Source organism: Cucumis melo, chromosome 7, assembly GCF_025177605.1.
Source record: "Cucumis melo cultivar AY chromosome 7, USDA_Cmelo_AY_1.0, whole genome shotgun sequence".
Classification (NCBI taxonomy): domain Eukaryota; kingdom Viridiplantae; phylum Streptophyta; class Magnoliopsida; order Cucurbitales; family Cucurbitaceae; genus Cucumis; species Cucumis melo.
In genome coordinates this window covers 27,172,607-27,191,255 of record NC_066863.1, presented here as the reverse complement: position 1 = coordinate 27,191,255, position 18,649 = coordinate 27,172,607, and the positions used below count along the sequence as shown (strand labels likewise).

The window sequence follows — 18,649 nt, the reverse complement described above, 5'->3', positions numbered from 1 at the left end:
CAAAAATCCCCCAAAACATAACCAACAAATAATATGGATTGATAACATGATCCAAAGGAATAATTTCTTAAACACACTTTAATTTTCTTTTTTTTCCTCACAAGATAGAAACTAATTTACAAATTTCATTGTCAATCAGACTCCTCAAATCGTCCTCCAAAAAAGTAAAAAGATACGAATCTGGGAGGAAGATTAAAAACAGGTCAATCATCTCACCATCATATCTTCAATTTTCCGACTGTCCAAAGTACCTTCCAGAAATTGTGGAAAGAATATTGAGCATTATCACCTCGTCGTCAATCCCGGTCTTCTCGGCCCGCAAGCTAGCACATTTTCGAAGCAGACTTCTGAAAGCAGCACAAGTATCTCCATCCAGAGGAGTATCAACTGCTGCACTTAAGGCAAACAACCAAAGACAATCGGCCCTTGAAAGTGTTGTCTGTGTTTCGAACGAGTTTATACGCTTCCTCAATGACGAAACACGAAATATCGGATTCATCTTTGAAATTGCTGATAAAGATGGATAATCGTTGCAACTCTTTTCCTTGGCTGAAGTGCTGCCATTCGATTCCTCAGGTTGATGCAAGTCGGCATCATTGGCAGGCAAGACACTTGGCTGAGCTATCAAATTCGGAACTAAAGGATCTATCTTTTCATGGAGGATGAAATCAGACTTCATACATTCTTCTTCAGAGTGTGATAGAGCCTGACATGACAATTAGCTATTTAGCATCATCAAGAAAACCCATGATTTTCTTATTTTCTGCCAGAACTCATTTCAAGTATTCTCTTTACAACTTCTCATTCTACTCTATGACTAACTTTTTTTATAAGAAACGATTTGATTGATTGAATGAAACAAAGATATACAAAAGGGCCCATTCTAAAGGATATTTTCAATTTGTAAAGATAGGAGAACTTATGGCTTTTACCGGTAAAGATCTACATCAAAAGAAAGCATTGAAGATAGTGAAAGTACTTCTCCGAAAGATTTGGACTTGTCTTGGAAAGTCCTATCATTTCTTTCGTCCCATGTCTTCAAATTTTCAAATTATTCAACTTAGTCCATCGGAATTTAAATTACGCATTTAATCTAGTGACAGAACTATTTCTAAACTAATGCAAGAATGATGGGACTTCATATTTCATTTATCAGCCATTCAAATGATCAACTTCAAGTAACTAAGTAAGAATCAAACGTAGAAGTACATTCAGACATAACAGACCATTAGGAGTTAACCACCAAAAGAACGAAACAAAACATAGAATGTAATGAAGATTTAATATATGAAAATTCCAGTACTGAGTAACATGGGATAGAGAAAGTTTAAGATATAGGCATTCAAATGCTCTTTTTTTTTCTTCTGATTATTGATAAGGTAGATGTAAATTACCTGACGCAGTTTAGAAAAATCAGCAAGAAATGCATTCTCCCACTCTTTCGAAGGCAGTAAATGCTCGGGGCACTGAGCAATTGCAGGAATAACCGGCATATAAACACTTTGTTCTTTCTTAAAATTACTTCTATCAACTTTTGCCACCGTCACATTTGGAATATGGGAAGCCTCCCACCTAACAAGGATTTTTTTTTTTCAGATTCAAGCCGTCACATTTTAGTTTCTTAAAATTGATAGACATTTTAACAATAATCACAGAAGTAAGATCAAACATGAACTATCAACTTGATGAAATACTCTCTGGATAGAGAAATGAGAGAAAGAGCACCTCTCCCTTTTTTCCCTTCAGGAGAATATCACTTCCTATAGACTCCTCTAGGTATTTTCTACTTGGAGGGTTTCCTTGTAACGAATCAGTTAAGTGGTGGTTTTCTAAGTCAAGAGATCATAGTATTAGTATCTATCTAGATTCTATTTTAAGCTTATCCAATCCTAGATACATTATTAAAACAACCAGGAAATTAGTCAAAATCGTTGTTACCGAAAAATAGATGATTAACAGCCAACAGACTGCCAAGTGGGAACAGATTCCTAATCGCATAAACTTTTCGAGTATGAAGAACCAGACAATATCAAGATAGTAGATTCATGTTCGCAACATCATCGTCCAACTCATTCAACACAACACTATTACCCTAACTGAATGTAATATTCCATCTCATATCACCGCCTCCAAAATCCCCTCATATAGTTTTCTCAAATTTCTTGACAATACAACAAGGAACGTCAAAAAGGACAAGAAATAGAACAGAAAGCCTCATTTTTATACATAGAAATAATATAGTAGATAGGACTAACTGAAGACGAGCTACCCTTGCACTTTCAGAAAAAATGCTCTTTACCACCTTATCCAACATAGGATGCGAAAGTAATACATAATTTTTGTTTGAATTTAACAAAAGCATCCTAACGTTTGAGGCTTCGAGCAATGCTTTTCTTTTAGATATTAGGGACAACTAAAGAGCGCAATAAAATACTGGCAGTAAAAAAAATAGTCGGCACATGCACATTTATCCCCAAGAAGAAAGATGATTTCTAGCATATTGCAGCTTTTAAATTCTCTTTAGGCCTCTAAGCCACTCTTCCAATTTCATCCTAAGATGAACATCAAATCCTTTTTCTATGATTCAAAGATGTAATCGTGTTTTCAAAGGTGAGCTTATACACTAGGAACCCTCGGTGCAGAACACACCATGACAGGCACCAATTGTTTCCTTTCTTTTTCATTGTCTCATTATTTTGTAAACACTACAGTATACCTTTTCATGCATCATATTATTTTTCTACAGTTTGCTATCTCACTTTGTCTCTTACTTCATATGTAAGAAAAACTGAACCATTATGCCTCATTGCATCTCACTATCTAAACCTCTTTGTTTGCTAATTATGCTCGAGTTTGTTGATATGCTTGTTTGTCATCCGATTCATTTTATGGTGAAGGTCACTTTGACAAATAATTCATAGAGAATCAAACAGTATGACAATACCTGAACCTAAGCTGAAGAAGTTCTGAAATAAAATGTGGGGCGAAGAAACTCAAATGAATTATATAGAACATTAACAACAAGCATGTACTAATCAATACATATAAGAACTTACCTGACACGTCTAAGATATTCTAGTCCATCTTCTGGAGGTCCTGAATCAAAATTGGGTTCTCCCTCCACAAGAAAGGCAGGTCTCTGAATACTATGGTAATATTTATCATCATCACTATCTTGGCTAAGACTGCAAGACGGTTCCGAAATTACAAAGTTTGTAATTTCATTATCACCTTCCATGTCCTCTATCTCACCATCCAAGCTTTCTGAACATCTCTCCCCTGTTTAGTTGCCACAGAACTTTAGTGATCTTATCAAACTATTTAAACATCAAATTTCACCCCATAAAGAATATGTATGGTTCTGATGTCGAGATGACAAAATCACAAAGCGCAAATGAGTGAAAAAGAATTGAATTATTTTCATATTATTCAGCACCATACTAATGAGTTTGCATCATGTACAAAAGAATGAGACTGTGATAATTTCCAAACAAAAATGACCAAAAACTTTGCGTAATCGGTAAATTTGTACAAACAGGATTTATCATTGGCCTATTACAGAAAATATATTGATATTTTGATGCACATAAGGTCTTTAGTTGGATTGATTTAGGCCATTCTTCAATGCACAAAAATATTCATATGATTCCATCTTCCCCGTGCAGCAACAACACCTGTGCACAAGAGAAATTGAAACCATCAAAATGACTCAACCAAAACCAAAAACCATGACAATAATTGTGAAGTTCATTTGTTTCAAAATAGTAAATAATCTTCTGAAAGAAAATAAGGTATTGAGAAAACCAAAATAGGTTTATGAATTTTTTTACTATCCAATGAAAGGGCATTCGTCCACTACGAAAAATAATTTCCTAAAAATCCTCAACTCAAAACGTGGTTTACCATGAAGCAGAATGAATGAGAAAAAAACTCAACAGAAAGTACCTTATGAAATCAACGGGAAAAAATTTAATAAAAGTGATAATTAATCCGGGAAAAAAATGCCATTCATAGACATCTTCATACAGTGATAGTAGTCATACTTTAGAATCCCAAGCAACCATTCATAAACAAACTTCATTTTTATCCAAAAAAAATTCATAATCGAACTTCGTAAGCAACTCAGTTAGAAATATAAATACTTACTTATAATGGAAGAGGCTTCTTCTCTCTTCACTAAAGGCTGTCTAGGATCAGATGTGGAGCCTGTCTTTATTGTTAAGCTACTGTATTCCCTTGCCACAACGGGCAAAAGTTCTTTACATATAGCTTTCCACAATCGTTTCTGTTCTGCAACATTCACAAACCTAAGTGCTTCCATATCTTTCCTCGAATACATTATCTTGTTTCCTTCCGCATTTTCTTGGCGTCCATCGACTTTATCAACTTCGTTCACATTCCACATATTCCAATGCATCTCAGAAAGCTTCCCTTCCCTTGCCTTCCTCCTTGATTTTTTAGCCTTTTTCCCTCCTTTATCAGGTTCATGGGACTTGATCACCCTCATCTGCATTGACCTTGTTGGACAAACAATACCAATCCCGTCTCCATTTCCAATTCTTGAGACATGAACCGGTTCAACTAATGCAGTTTCGTCTATTACTTCAATCTTCAATGAATTTCTGAGAGACAAATGACTTCTTCTAAGAACATTCATGGTTTCAGAATCATTTTGCTGATCAGCAATCTTCTCCTCATCCATAAGCATCGTTTTCTTGCAACCATCCACGATCCCTCCTGAGCTAGGGGGATTATCTCCCTCCTGTAGATGAATTTCATCTCCAGGAACCAACATGGCGTCGATTTTTTCCAATAGTAATTTCTTTTTCATTTCCAAAATGCTCTCAGAATCAGTTTCTTTCTTCAACAACTTCTCCGTTCGTGCAAAGGCTTCTTTGTCAGCAGCCAACTGACCTTCTCGAACAAGTTCTTCCTTCGCACAATCTTGATTCCCATCAAAACTTAGTACACTTCTTGCAAAATCTTTCACATCCACTTCATCAACCGCAACTTCTTGCTTCTCATCTTGCCCGATATCAAGCGTTTCAAAATCATGGACAGCGTCCACCTTGAGAGGTTCTTTTCCGAGCTCAACGTCAAGATTCTGAATCTTGCCCACCACCAGACTTCCCATACTCCCTCCGTTTTCAGAAGACCCACAAGCCGAATCGCACAAGACCATCTTGTCCACAGAACTTTCTGGGTTTTCTTGCGGAGAAGCGGAAGTCACAGTGTTGATGACTTCACAGTCCAAGTTTCGATTCGAGACGATCAAAGGGAAGTTATGATAATCGGCAGAGATCCCCAAGGCAGAATCCACCGGTCGACAAGGAGACTGGGGGTTCTCAGATGATAAGAATTTAGGATTAAACCCATCGGCGTAGTCAGAATTTATCTCATCCGCCATTGCTTGAAGAAAAACAGGAGGGTTTAGCAACAGCAGCGAGTGAGGAATGAGAAAATGGGGGTTTAAGATATATGTAGTGTTGCTTTGACTTGGATTTGCAAGCGAGGTCGAGACTCGAGGGATACCAAAATTCTAAAAACTTTTTTCTTATTAATACATAGTCCCGAAGGCAAGAGATTTTGAGTTTAAATCTAGTTGGCATGTGTTCGAGGACAAAAGGTCTCTAAATTTAAATTTTATCCCTAATTTGGTTTTAACGTATATCTCTTTTCATTGTTATATTCTAATGTGCAGAGCTAAAATGTAATCAAGATTATTGAAAATCATAAATGTGGTGGATTGAAAATGAAATAAATTTTGTATTACGAATCGGATTCAAAACGTTATATTCATATGAGTTTTGGATTAAATTACAAACCTCATCCACTATCGATTATCAAACATCCTCTTATTGAAAACAAGATATTAAGCATTTCTATACATATATTTATTGAGAATATTGTATTTTGTAACTTTCTTTATACGTTAGGGTAATATTGAAACTTTTGAAAAGGGTGAGGTATTTAAAGATTTTGTATAAAACTAATAGTATCAGTACTTTTCAGAATAACCTATGTAACTTTTTATTTTAGTCGATCTTCAAGGTATGCATGTGCACTATACATATGAAACACAACCGTTCGTTGGAGATCTAAAAGGCAAGTAGTAAAGGCTACAACATAAAGACTCCCATTAACTACTACACTTAATTAAAAAAGATTGGTCCACAAAAGCCACATTATCCCATCTACCTCTAGTAGCAAGAGCATCATAAATGTGATTGTACAACCTAAGAACATAAGTAACGACAAACTGTGAGAATCAAAATAAGAAGATCACATGATATCGCTACCAATCAAAACTATTTCAAAGAATGGCATTTATTTGGTCATTCAACATGTGAACCATCAGTTGGGGGAAGACAAAAGATGGAGATGGATATGAATTCCATCGTCTCTATCAAAAGGGGCTTTTGAGTTGCGCTATGCATATAGCCATAACCATACAACCATTACGCTTTATATTTTAACTTGGAGGTTCTAACTCAAAGGTTAGAATTAAAATTTCAAAAATTATATTTTATTAAGTTGTTACTGGAGTCTTACTCTAAAAATGTATATTTTAATCCTTACAAATTTAACATTTATCAATTTTATTTTTTTAAAATATTATTTTCATAAATGTTAACCTTAAAAATAAGAATCGAACATTTAAGGGTCTGCTTGATTTTTGTTTTTAAAATTAACTTTTTAAAACAAGTGTATTTGATAACTAATTCATTTTTTGTGTTTTAAATTTATGAAAGAAAATTGAAAAAAAAAACTTAAAAAAAAAATACATTTTGTTTCTAAGAAATATAAAACAAGAACAATTACCAAACATATATGTTCCGTTTTTTGTTTTTAATAAACAAAAATTAGAAAACAAAAAAAAAAAATTGAAATGGTTACCATATGGAACCTAATGTTTTTAGAGTACATGCATAGAGAACTTGAGTGGATGATGCACTTAAGCATCTGTTACCTAATTATCGATAGTATAACTGATGAACAAAAATTAATTCATTGGTTGGTTCCAAAAGTTTCAGAGAGGTAATTACGAGTCCGTTAATTACATATTACAATCTTTTATAAATAAAACAACCAAAATTAATGGTTAAAAGTAAGCCAAATTTCTCTACTATAGATGCAAGTTAACCACGGACTTTAGATTGGCTTGAAAGTTAGAGTGTATGTGGCTTGACACCACATCGATGCCTACTTTCTTTTGTCTAGTAAACACTTGAACTGTTTTTCCCCGTAACACAAATGCACGGTTGATCAAATTCCCTAAAATGGTCCAATTCTCTTTGTAATCTCCACCTATTGTTTAGTTACGGTCTAAATTCGATCTTTCAATTATAAAATATATTGATACTATTATTCAACTAAAATGTGAAAATATTTAAACCCAATATATTTAAATTTCAAATACATGTTTTATATTACCAAATCCATGCCCATTTCATTAATTATCAATATAATTCGAATTTGAGATCTTATAGAAGATAAATTTACATGTTATTATTAATTATAACAAAATAAACCAAGATATTTACGATTATAATAAAATCAAATAAATTTATAAACATTTTTAGAATTTTTATGATTTAAAATAATTTATTATTATCATTTTAGCTAAAAAAAATATAGCTCTCAATAAAGGATATTTTTAAGTATAATAAAATAAACTAAAATATTTACGACATATAATAAAATTTTAGATTATATCAATTATAGATCATTATTCTATCAATATGACTGGTAGATATCTATCAAAATGAATATAGAATCTGAAATTATTTTATATTTTGTAAATACTTTGTCAAATTTTATCGTTTTTGACGATTCTACCTCCAAATGAAGTCAATGAAATGTATGTTTTATTGTTATTATTATTATTTTTGGAAAGAGTCAATTAAATAAATACGAATTAAAAGGCATCAAACAAAAGTAGACCACAATCTCTCTGGCAGTTTGGTTTACAATTCACCAAAAAGAAATTACTTATTTTAAAATAAATAAAAAAAAAAATCCATAAGAAAAAAATAGAAAATTTGTAAAAAGAAAAGGGAAAGGAAAAGAAAGGAAAACTTCTCCGCCATTGCCATTTGCCCCGCGTTTTGCTACTCTGTCATCCGTTCATTGCGTTTCTCTGAATAACTACCGAAAAGCCAAAACCGAAGAACACCCAACAAAGCCAAAAGCCAAACCCACTCCGCAAATTCCACCCTGTCTTTCCCCTTTATTCTTCCATTTCTCTTCCCGAAGCCCAGGAGAGGCATTAACCCGAAGGTAATTCCCCATTTCCCCCCTTTCCTCTAAATTCGCTTTCTCGATCTCTTCTTCTTTCATTTCTTTCTCTTCCCTTTTCACTTTTCTCCCAATCTCTCATTCCCTTCCCTTCTTTTTTAATTTTCCTCACCCCCAATTCCGATTTTCGTATCTGGGTTTTCATTTTCTGGAACAGGGTTGAATCTCTTTTTGGGCTTTTCTTTTTTGTTTTTGTTTTTGCGTTGTTGGGTTTTTAGTGATTTGTTTTTCTTTTTTCTATTTCTGTTTCTGGGGTTTGATTTGTTTTTTAACGGATCAATCTATATCTGGGTTTGTGTTTTTTTTTTTTTTTTTTCCCTTTTTTGCTTGTTTGTTCCTGCCTTGTTGACTCTATTGGGATTTTGAATTTTTGAATCTCTGGTTTGATTATGGACGGTCGAGATCATCGTGGTTTTGGTTTAGTGGTAAGGATTGTTGGAAGCTTTCTTTCATTTGATTGGCTTTGTCATTACATGCAATGTTGTTTGCCCCCCTATTTGAATCGATGTTTCAATTTTCTTTTTATAGGCTCATCTTCTTTATCTCTTCGTGATATTGGTTTCCTGATAGGTTGAAAATTTTCAAGCATTGGTTTGGGGGTATTGATGTTTTTATTTATTTATTTAAATTGGTTGTGGGAGGGGATATTTTCCCATTGTTGTATTTTAAAATATTTGGAACTGTCTGTCGTTCTACTACCTGGAAGTTGAATTGTTCAAGAAGGATGTGATCATGTTTAAGGGTGGGGGAATTGAAAGATCTGAGGCATTCTTCATCAATGAATTCTAAGTATATTTCAACCATTTTCACGAGTAACGTTGCTTCCATGAAAAGAAAAATTAATTTTCTCCTTTGACTCTTTGTTTTAGTTTTTATTTTTGGCCGTTCATATTAAGCAAAAAGATCTCTTGCAGATCATTGTTGTTTGACTTCTAAAAATATGTCTCATATCTTTAAAACAAGAGAATTATTTTCATTAGAGCTTTTGGTTATTTGCAGGCGCATGCCCCTCCTCCTGGTTACTTCGTTCGTTTGAAGAATACAGGTTCTAAAGACGATCTATATCTAAGTAAAAGGGATAGAATGCGCAGGTGGCTTTGTTGTACTTGTCAAGTTGAAGAGGCCTACCCATCAGCGGAAAGTGAGCACCTGAAAAGCCCACGAAGTTATGGAGATGGTAATACTTTAATCTATCACTTGATGCTCACCGTTTTGTAGGATTTGTGATGAAGGTTATCTATTTACTCTGAAGTCTTTGAGATATCAATATTTTGTAAAATATATATAGTTTTAGGAATGATTTAATTAACTGAATTGCTGGAATGTGCTTGCTTTTTCTTCCTATTTTCTTATCGAGAATGTTAGTTGAAATGATTATAAAGTTAACAAAATTAGCATTTCTGTATTTATAGGATATATGCAAAGTTGTCTCTCCTCTGTATGTATGGTATATTAGGATATCTGGGCCTCGTTAATCTTTAGTTGAGGAGTTTATTAGGAATGGTTATAAAATAGAGTAGCTGAGAGACTGAAAGCAATTGTGAAAGCAACTATTCAACTGTTTGTGCTTGAACTTGCTTGGAAAGATGTCCAAGTTCTTCAACTTCTTGTCAAGTTCTTTTTAAATTTTAGATACAATTTCTATTCCAATTCTTTGGTTCCTATCAAAATGGTTTAAACCCGTTTGATTTCTGATAACAAATCTGGAGATGCTGGAAGTTCAAAATATTTGGAAGTGATCGAGGAAGACAGGTGGAGTCCAAGGAGGAAAATTTGAAAGCAACGAAATTGTGCTTAGAATCAGATGGATAGGAGCCAAAATAAATAAGGAATGGTCAACGTTGTTAAATATTGAAGATGGGGAAAGTGCCATGCAACTTTGTGTTGGGAGATCATTGCAAGGAAGTTGATGGAGTGAGAAGAAGTGGATCGATTTGATTTGTTTATGGACTGGAAATTGCAAATATAAGTGCGGAAGTGTTCTGAAACCCATTTGCAATGTAGTTAGATGAAAATGGTGGAAGGAGGATAATTGAAGGGATCCAAGAAGGAAGTTTGGTGTTCATCATTGCGATGGCAACTAGTTACTGCACATTTTACCTTCTCAGAGAAATTAGAGAAGGAATTTATGGTTCTGGCAATAGAAGTCTTGGGGAAGGGTTGGTTAGGTTTTCTGAAGCAAAGAAGAAAATAGAAGTCCATATTAGGAAGCCTACTTGAAACTGAGAATAGAAAGAGAATTCATGTCGATTTGGGCAAGGAATTGCTTGGCCACAAACACTGAAGAAATCAATGAAGAGGACTAGGAGAATTGAATTGATCTCTAGACAAAAGGAATGCCAGGAATGGGGCTGCCAGGTAGGTTTTATTGTGTTAGAGGTGAAGATGCAGTGGGATTGATGCTGTAGGCAGTGGTGCCCACCGCCCAAGTTTGGTGAAAGCAACAGTAGAAGGTTTTATGATGCTTTTTGTTCAACACATGCATGTAGCATGGGTATACATACAAACATCTATTGCTACGAAAGAGGTTCAAAAAGCTAAACTCTTTATAGTAGTGAAATTGGATTGAGGATATTTTCCATGACGTGGGGAATTGATGAGTGATATGAGGAACTTGTACGAGGAATTTAGAATTAGGCAAACAAATCAGAGATAAAGGACAAAGAAAGAAACAGTTACTTTATGGATTTTGCTTCATCCACCGTTCCTGTATTTGGGGAGACTGGTTGACCGATCATAATAGGAGGACAAGTGTGTTTTAGGGGCAGAGTTGTATTGGGAAAATTAGTAGGGAAAGGAATATTATTGTAATATTTGGGAAATCTAATGGTTATAGAAAGAAGAAGCGAGAGGAGTGAAGGCAAAGGACAGTTCAATTTTAATTTCTACAAGTGAAATACCACAAATAATACTGATATATAAACATACCATTTATTAAGCAGTTATGAATATTTCATTCTTGTTTGAGCCAGCTCTTGGGTCACGGTATTAGGGGCCTTGCTATTTCATGCAGATAAATGGAACGGTGAATCTCAATAACCTTTCTGCAGTATTTTATGTCTTGGGAACTCTAGTTTAGAACCCTACTTTTAATACGTAGGATTTCTAGTGTTGTGGAAGGTGTTTTTTCTGCAGAAGCTCAATTTGATCTCTATTGTAGCATTCCCTTTTGACTCTTTTTAGATGATCCCCAACCACTATTCTGGATCATCTTATGTAACTCTGCCTTGTTTATGATTTATCTTGTATCTGGGTTACTATTTTCTATGTGACGTTCTTCTTGGATTTAAGAGTTGTTGCTTTGTCTATGATTTGTACGGTGTGTGATTTAAGTCTGTCTTATATATTTTATGCCTGTTAGGTCACGTTCAAAGGAAAGAGGCAGCTCCTGTCAAACCTGAAGCACCAAAAACTCCACCTCCCATAGAAGTGCCAGCATTGTCTCTGGAAGAATTGAAAGAAAAGACTGACAACTTTGGGTCTAAGGCACTGATTGGTGAAGGGTCTTATGGTCGAGTTTATTATGCTAGTTTAAATGATGGGAAAGCTGTGGCTGTGAAGAAGCTGGATGTTTCTTCTGAGCCCGACTCCAGTGTTGACTTTTTGACTCAGGTTTGTCTTCAATATTGATATAATAGATTTAGCACATTAAAGCTCCATTTGTCCTCTATACATTATTTTCCTTCATCCTGATTCCTTATTGTTTATGGTATTGCTTCAGGTTTCTACTGTCTCAAGGTTGAAACATGAAAATTTTGTTGAGTTGCATGGATACTGTGTTGAAGGAAATCTCCGTGTACTTGCATATGAATTTGCAACTATGGGTTCTCTACATGACATATTGCATGGTACACCAACATATTAAGTTCAGTCTTTTAGTTCAGTTTCATGTCCAGTTAGTTTCTCATGAATTGTGGCTCTACACAGGTAGAAAGGGAGTGCAAGGCGCACAGCCTGGTCCTGTTCTCGATTGGATGCAGAGAGTGAGAATTGCTGTTGATGCCGCTCGAGGATTGGAATACTTGCATGAGAAGGTTCAGCCTTCTATCATACATAGAGATGTTAGATCCAGCAATGTGCTTCTCTTCGAAGATTTCAAAGCAAAGATTGCAGACTTTAACCTTTCAAACCAGGCTCCTGACATGGCTGCTCGGCTTCACTCTACTCGTGTTTTAGGAACTTTTGGCTATCATGCTCCAGAGTAATGTTTCTGATATCTCTTTTATTTGTGGTTTCTTTCTCTCTCCCAAATGTTTTCTTCTCAACGGATACATTAACTCTGTCCTTTTTGTTCACTGGAATTTGGATAAGTAGCTATGAAGAAAGTATACTGATGCTCAAGTCCTCTCTTCTCCAGGTATGCAATGACGGGACAATTGACACAGAAGAGTGATGTCTATAGCTTTGGAGTTGTTCTACTTGAGCTTTTGACTGGGAGGAAGCCCGTTGATCATACCATGCCTCGTGGTCAGCAGAGTCTTGTTACTTGGGTGAGCACATTTGCCTGCTTTCTTATTGCTTTTCATTGTACTCGTGCCTTTTTGTCTACAGCTGCTCAAATTTTACAAGTCTAAAATGAGGGTTTTTTGTTTGTTTAAGGCTACCCCAAGACTAAGTGAAGACAAAGTTAAACAATGTGTTGATCCAAGGCTGAAGGGTGAATATCCCCCCAAAGGAGTTGCCAAGGTACTTCTGTTTCTATTGCTGTCTTCACTGCTAGAAATAGCATTATTGCAAAGAACTAATGAGATATTGCTGTGACATTGACTTGGTATTATGGTTATTGCAGCTGGCCGCTGTGGCAGCTCTGTGTGTGCAGTACGAAGCCGAGTTCAGGCCAAACATGAGCATCGTCGTCAAGGCTCTCCAGCCGCTTCTAAAGCCACCTGCCCCTGCTCCGGTTGTGGAACCTTGAAGTAAATTGATATCCGTTTTCTCCCTCTCTGTTGATATATATGTCAGCGCCTACATTGCAATGTTTGCTTTCATGGTGACCATATAGAATTCATAATATTCATTATTTATTCCAATTATTATTGTTGTTTTTTCTTTCTTGAAGAAGATGCTTGAGTCATGTTTGGTTGGATTGAAAATAGGTTGCTGCCTTTCTTGTAAGCAATTCTTCTTGTGTAGCCTGTTGTTGGTAATAGCCCTCGGTTGTTAAAAAATGTTTTTCCCCTTTCGTTTTTTGGAGTCATCAAGTGAGAGGACTCGGTGGGAGTGCTGAATGGTGTGGTGGAAAACGCATTTGGATTATACTTTGCTTTCCCTCACTCTTTTGATATTAATGGATATGGGTTGGTTTCTTCGGTTGTCATCGAAAATGGTCTTTCTTAATTTATTTAACAATTTATTTAATAATTTATTTAAGTGCTTTAAGTACCTCTCTCCGGACTCTCAAGTTCGATTGCTTCACTCTTACATGTCTTTTAAGTGCTTATTATCTTTCAAGATTAAATATATCTTTTGATCTCAATCAAAAGTTCGAATCTCTGTTCACATAATGATGGTCTTAAAAAAAAAAAGAAAAAAGAAATTGTCAATCCAAGCTTCGCTTGAGTTGTTGTTAGATGTTTGTAGCTAGCTAGAGTGATTAGTATTTGTACCTTGCCATCAGGTTGTCATTGATCTTTAAATCATCCAGGCAAATTTAAAATATAATTGCATATCTTTTCATTATTTTAACATCTAAAGTCTTGCAAAAGCTAACAAGAAACTGTTTGGAATTACTTCTAATTACTTAAAAATCATTTTTTTAAAAATTTAAAATACCTTTTTAAGTAAAATCATTTCGATCATATCTTGGGTTAGCTGTGTCATTTACATCCCCGAACGCATTAACAAAGTCCACTTTTGTAGTTGATATTTTCAGTCCAAAGCAATTAGGTTCTTTCCTTGCACCTTCCCCATCACAAACTTAAAGCGTGTTGAAAACTGTTGTCCTATTACTGTTTGACCGAGTCATGTGGAATTTAAATCTTCTTCCTCATCTTCATGAACATCCATAGTTTTTTGGGAAAGTAAAAATCATATCAGCAAAAAAGAGAGTTAATTATATGGCTGAGTTCCTATGGACTTTTGCTGTCCAAGAAGTGTTGAAGAAGGTATTGACTCTTGCAGCTGACAAAATTGGTTTGGCATGGGGCTTGGAAAAGGAGCTTTCAGAGCTCTCCCAATGGCTACTCAAATCAGAATCTATTTTAGGTGACATTAACAGGAAAAAACTACACCCTAGTTCTGTGAGACTGTGGGTGGCAGATCTTCAACTTGTTGTTCATGAAGCGGACGATCTATTGGATGAGCTTGTTTATGAACATCTTCGTACGAAGGTGGAAAAAGGATTGATTAACAAGGTATGTTATTCTGTGTCAAGTGACTCTAATATTTTCATTTTCTTTCGCTTCAAAATGGTCAAAAAAGTTAGGATTATTATTGAAAAGTTGCGTAAATGTTACTTCGAGGCGGCTCCTTTAGGACTTGTTGGTGAAGAATTCATAGAAACAGAGAATGATCTCGGTCAAATTCGAGAGACAATATCGAAACTTGACGATTTTGAAGTTGTTGGAAGGGAGTTTGAAGTTTCAAGCATAGTGAAACAAATGGTTGATGCTAGTGATCGATATGTTACAACTATCTTACCCATTGTGGGTATGGGTGGAATTGGAAAAACAACTTTGGCAAAGACAATCTTCAATCACGAGGAGATCAGAGGACATTTTGACGAAACGATATGGATATGTGTGTCCGAACCATTTCTTATCAACAAAATTTTGGGAGCAATTTTACAAATGATAAAGGGTGTTTCTAGTGGCTTGGATAATAAAGAGGCTTTACTTCGAGAGCTTCAAAAGGTGATGCGAGGTAAAAGATATTTTCTTGTGCTTGATGATGTTTGGAATGAAAATCTTGCTTTATGGACTGAATTGAAAAATTGTTTACTGAGTTTCACTGAAAAATCTGGAAACAGTATTATTGTGACTACTAGAAGTGTTGAAGTTGGAAAGATTATGGAGTGTACTCTTTCTAGCCATCATTTGGGAAAATTATCTGATGAACAATGTTGGTCTTTGTTTAAAAAAAGTGCAAATGCAAATGAATTGCCAATGAATTTAGAGTTGAAGGATATTCAAGAAGAGTTGGTGAAAAGATTTGGTGGTGTACCATTGGTTGCAAGAGTTTTGGGAGGGGCACTGAAATTTGAAGGGGTCTATGAGAAATGGGTGATGTCTCTTAGAACCACAACAAGTATACCATTACAAGATGAAGATTTAGTTTTATCCACATTAAAATTAAGTGTAGATCGTCTACCATCCTTCTCGTTGAAGCAATGCTTTGCATATTGTTCAAATTTTTCTAAAGGTTTTAAATTTAGAAAAGAAGAGCTAATTCAAATGTGGATGGCACAAGGGTTCATTCAACTACATGAAGGAATAAACAACATAACGATGGAGGAAAATGGAGAAAAATACTTCAACATCTTGTTGTCTCGCTCTCTATTTCAAGATATCATCAAGGATGATAGAGGAAGAATTACTCATTGTAAGATGCATGATCTTATCTATGAAATTGCATGTATCATTTCAAATTCTCAAAAGTTGCAACAGGAACATATTGATTTGTTGGATAAAGGAAGTCGCACCAATCATAGGATAAACAACGCCCAAAATTTACGCACACTCATTTGCAATAGACAGATGCTTCACAAGACTATTTATGGGAAGATTGCTAATTGTACTCGCTTGCGAGTTTTAGTCGTGGATTCATCTATTACAAAATTGCCAGAGTCGATTGGTAAGATGAAACATTTGAGATATCTCGACATTTCAAATTCAAAGATAGAGGAACTTCCAAATTCTATCTCTTTGCTTCATAACTTACAAACACTGAAGCTTGGAAGCTCAATGAAACACCTTCCACAGAATTTGAGCAAGTTGGCTAATTTAAGACATCTAAAGTTCTCAATACCACAAACGCCTCCACATTTGAGCCGATTGACTCAACTTCAAACATTGTCTGGTTTCGCAGTTGGATTCGAGAAGGGTTGCAAAATAGGAGAACTTGGATTTTTGAAAGACCTCAAAGGTAGATTAGAACTTTCAAATCTCGATCGAATTGAAAATAAAGAGGAAGCCATGAGTTCCAAATTGGCAGAAAAGAACTTATGTGAGCTATTGTTGGAATGGGATTTGCATATTTTAAGAGAATGTAGCAGCTACAATGACTTAGAAGTGTTGGAAGGGCTTCAACCACACAAAAATCTACAATTCTTGAGTATCATAAACTTTGCTGGCCAACTTTTGCCTGCTGCCATTTTTGTTGAAAATTTAGCTGTGATACATCTAAGACATTGTGTCAGATGTGAAGCACTTCCAATGCTTGGACAATTACCTAATTTAGAGGAACTAAATATTTCCAACTTACTTTGTCTAAGCAGTATTGGGAATGAATTCTATGGAAATTATGATCATCCCAACAACAACCATAAGGTTTTATTTCCCAAGTTGAAGAAATTTGTACTCTCTCACATGCACAATCTAGAGCAATGGGAAGGATTAGTATTCACATCAAAGAAAGACGCAATTTTTCCTCTTCTTGAAGACTTGAATATTCGTGATTGTCCTATATTAACAAGTATTCCAAATATTTTTAGATGTCCTCTTAAAAAGCTACATATTTATGGATGTGATGAAGTGACAAGATTGCCAAAAGATCTACAACTGTGCACTTCCATTGAGGATCTAAAGATTGTTGGGTGCCTTAAATTGATACTAAATGTGCAAAATATGCACGGGTTGTCTCGTTTCTCTATAAATGGGTTGCAAAAGTTTCCCCAAGGGCTGGCTAATCTCAAAAACTTGAAAGAAATGACGATCATTGAATGCTCACAAGATTGTGACTTTAGTCCTCTGATGCAACTTTCTTCACTTGTAAAGCTTCATTTGGTTATTTTCCCAGGGCGCGCGACCGAGCAACTTCCTCAACAACTTGAGCATCTCATTGCCTTAAGATCTTTGTATATCAATGATTTTGATGGAATTGAGGTTCTACCGGAATGGTTGGGAAACTTTACATCTTTGGAAGCTTTGGGACTTTGTAATTGTAGAAATTTGAAACAGTTTCCTTCAAAGAAAGCCATGCAATGTCTCACCCAATTAGTCCGCGTGGATGTTCTTGGATGTCCACAACTGTCCGAGTTCGCAGATTTTGTCCCATGATCTAATGGCCAAAGCTAGTGCTCGAAACTCTATCCGAACAGCATGCTTGAGGTATAGGTGAAATTAAATGAAAAAAAAAACTAGCAATTTCTGAATTTAACACTTGACTTAAACATAGAAACTACTCTTAACTTTTTTTTGTACCTATTTCAATTGGATCACTATAAACTTTAGAAGTTATATTAATATCCTTACTTGATATGAACGAAAATCGTAATTTATTCTACACTCATTACCTTCTTACATTTCCTCTGTATCTTTTCTACTGACTTAACATTTTTAGGGCATTTCTTCTTCTCAAACTATGTTGAAGAACAATAAAAAAGCTTAAATATAAAACATTTTTCTTGTACTATCGAATAACAACCAAGTGCATGTTGTTTTAGTACGAATATGAAGTGAGGAGATTTGAATCACATACACTTTATCGTTATTCGATATAAGAAAAAAGAGGGCAAATAATATTGAGTTGTCTGACTAAAAAAAATCTTTTTTACTTCAAGTTTTGTGCTATAAATGCTATAATTATTTATTCATAGGGAGTTGTCACTTTGTAATAATTGATAGCAAGCAATAATAGTACCATAAGAATAGCCGGTGGAAATGAATTGTCAATTATATACTTACTCAATATATAAATATATAAAGGGTATTTTTAAATATAACCTAAAGAACCAATATATTTATAAAACATGACAAAATTTCATACTCCATCACGATAAAAGAAATCGAATAAAAGAGAGAATATCACAATTATTGTTGTTAGTTGTTATAAATATTTTAATTTCATGTTATTTCGTTCATGGCTTAATGTACTTTTTTAAAGAATAATTGGTTGTTTCTTAATTCAGGATTGTGTTAAAGTCAATATTAAGCTTCACTTCATGTTAAAGTCGATATTAATGTCTAAATAATTTGAGATTAGGAACATATTATTCGACTCTTCCTTTTGGTGGTGTTATGATCATCAATTGTTTCTTATCATTTGAGAAGGGACATATTACTTCTTTAGTTATAAACAAACAAACATTTCCTAATCAACAAACAATTAATTAAAGATGCTTTCTCTAATGGCTACCTAACCCTTTCCCTTTCCATCTACGTATACAAAGGTTTAAATTTTATTTAGATCTATC

General features: G+C 34.8%; 3 protein-coding genes across 5 annotated transcripts; 2 read left to right on the top strand and 1 right to left on the bottom strand.

The window, feature by feature from the left end:
• Nucleotides 1–18: 18 nt before the first annotated feature.
• LOC103494875 (uncharacterized) lies at nucleotides 19–5,505 on the bottom strand. The gene is made up of 4 exons (XM_008456256.3): nucleotides 4,147–5,505; nucleotides 3,057–3,279; nucleotides 1,395–1,572; nucleotides 19–706 (listed from the first exon to the last, which is right to left on the bottom strand). Exons 1-4 carry the CDS (start codon nucleotides 5,405–5,407, stop codon nucleotides 227–229), a joined length of 2,142 nt encoding a protein of 713 aa, XP_008454478.2. The 5' UTR covers nucleotides 5,408–5,505; the 3' UTR covers nucleotides 19–226.
• A 2,556-nt stretch (nucleotides 5,506–8,061) lies between these two features.
• LOC103494521 (PTI1-like tyrosine-protein kinase 3) lies at nucleotides 8,062–13,622 on the top strand. 2 transcript variants are annotated; one of them, XM_008455731.3, is made up of 8 exons: nucleotides 8,062–8,723; nucleotides 9,298–9,475; nucleotides 11,660–11,910; nucleotides 12,020–12,146; nucleotides 12,226–12,499; nucleotides 12,656–12,788; nucleotides 12,898–12,984; nucleotides 13,088–13,622. In XM_008455731.3, the coding sequence occupies exons 1-8, from the start codon at nucleotides 8,688–8,690 to the stop codon at nucleotides 13,211–13,213; spliced, it is 1,212 nt and encodes a 403-aa protein (XP_008453953.1). In that variant the 5' UTR covers nucleotides 8,062–8,687; the 3' UTR covers nucleotides 13,214–13,622. The 2 variants fall into 2 exon arrangements, with proteins under 2 accessions (XP_008453953.1, XP_008453954.1); XM_008455732.3 differs by having other exon boundaries at nucleotides 8,063–8,280.
• Nucleotides 13,623–13,827: 205 nt separating this feature from the next.
• LOC103494523 (putative disease resistance protein RGA3) lies at nucleotides 13,828–17,745 on the top strand. Of its 2 annotated transcripts, XM_008455735.3 has the most exons (2): nucleotides 14,509–14,651; nucleotides 14,773–17,745. In XM_008455735.3, exon 2 carries the CDS (start codon nucleotides 14,898–14,900, stop codon nucleotides 17,511–17,513), a length of 2,616 nt encoding a protein of 871 aa, XP_008453957.2. In that variant the 5' UTR covers nucleotides 14,509–14,651; nucleotides 14,773–14,897; the 3' UTR covers nucleotides 17,514–17,745. The 2 variants fall into 2 exon arrangements, with proteins under 2 accessions (XP_008453956.2, XP_008453957.2); XM_008455734.3 differs by having other exon boundaries at nucleotides 13,828–17,745.
• The last annotated feature ends 904 nt before the right edge of the window (nucleotides 17,746–18,649 follow it).

Excerpts from the sequence above, each read along its gene's own strand:
- LOC103494875 (XM_008456256.3), bottom strand. The coding sequence starts at position 5,407 with ATGGCGGATGAGATAAATTCTGACTACGCCGATGGGTTTAATCCTAAA. Across the intron at positions 1,573-3,056 it reads GAATATCTTAGACGTGTCAG|GTGGGAGGCTTCCCATATTC; the intron begins GTAAGTTCTTAT and ends AATCCTTGTTAG. Across the intron at positions 707-1,394 it reads ATTTTTCTAAACTGCGTCAG|GCTCTATCACACTCTGAAGA; the intron begins GTAATTTACATC and ends TTGTCATGTCAG.
- LOC103494521 (XM_008455731.3), top strand. The coding sequence starts at position 8,688 with ATGGACGGTCGAGATCATCGTGGTTTTGGTTTAGTG. Across the intron at positions 12,147-12,225 it reads TCTACATGACATATTGCATG|GTAGAAAGGGAGTGCAAGGC; the intron begins GTACACCAACAT and ends GGCTCTACACAG. Across the intron at positions 12,789-12,897 it reads AGCAGAGTCTTGTTACTTGG|GCTACCCCAAGACTAAGTGA; the intron begins GTGAGCACATTT and ends TGTTTGTTTAAG.
- LOC103494523 (XM_008455734.3), top strand. The coding sequence starts at position 14,355 with ATGGCTGAGTTCCTATGGACTTTTGCTGTCCAAGAAGTGTTGAAGAAG.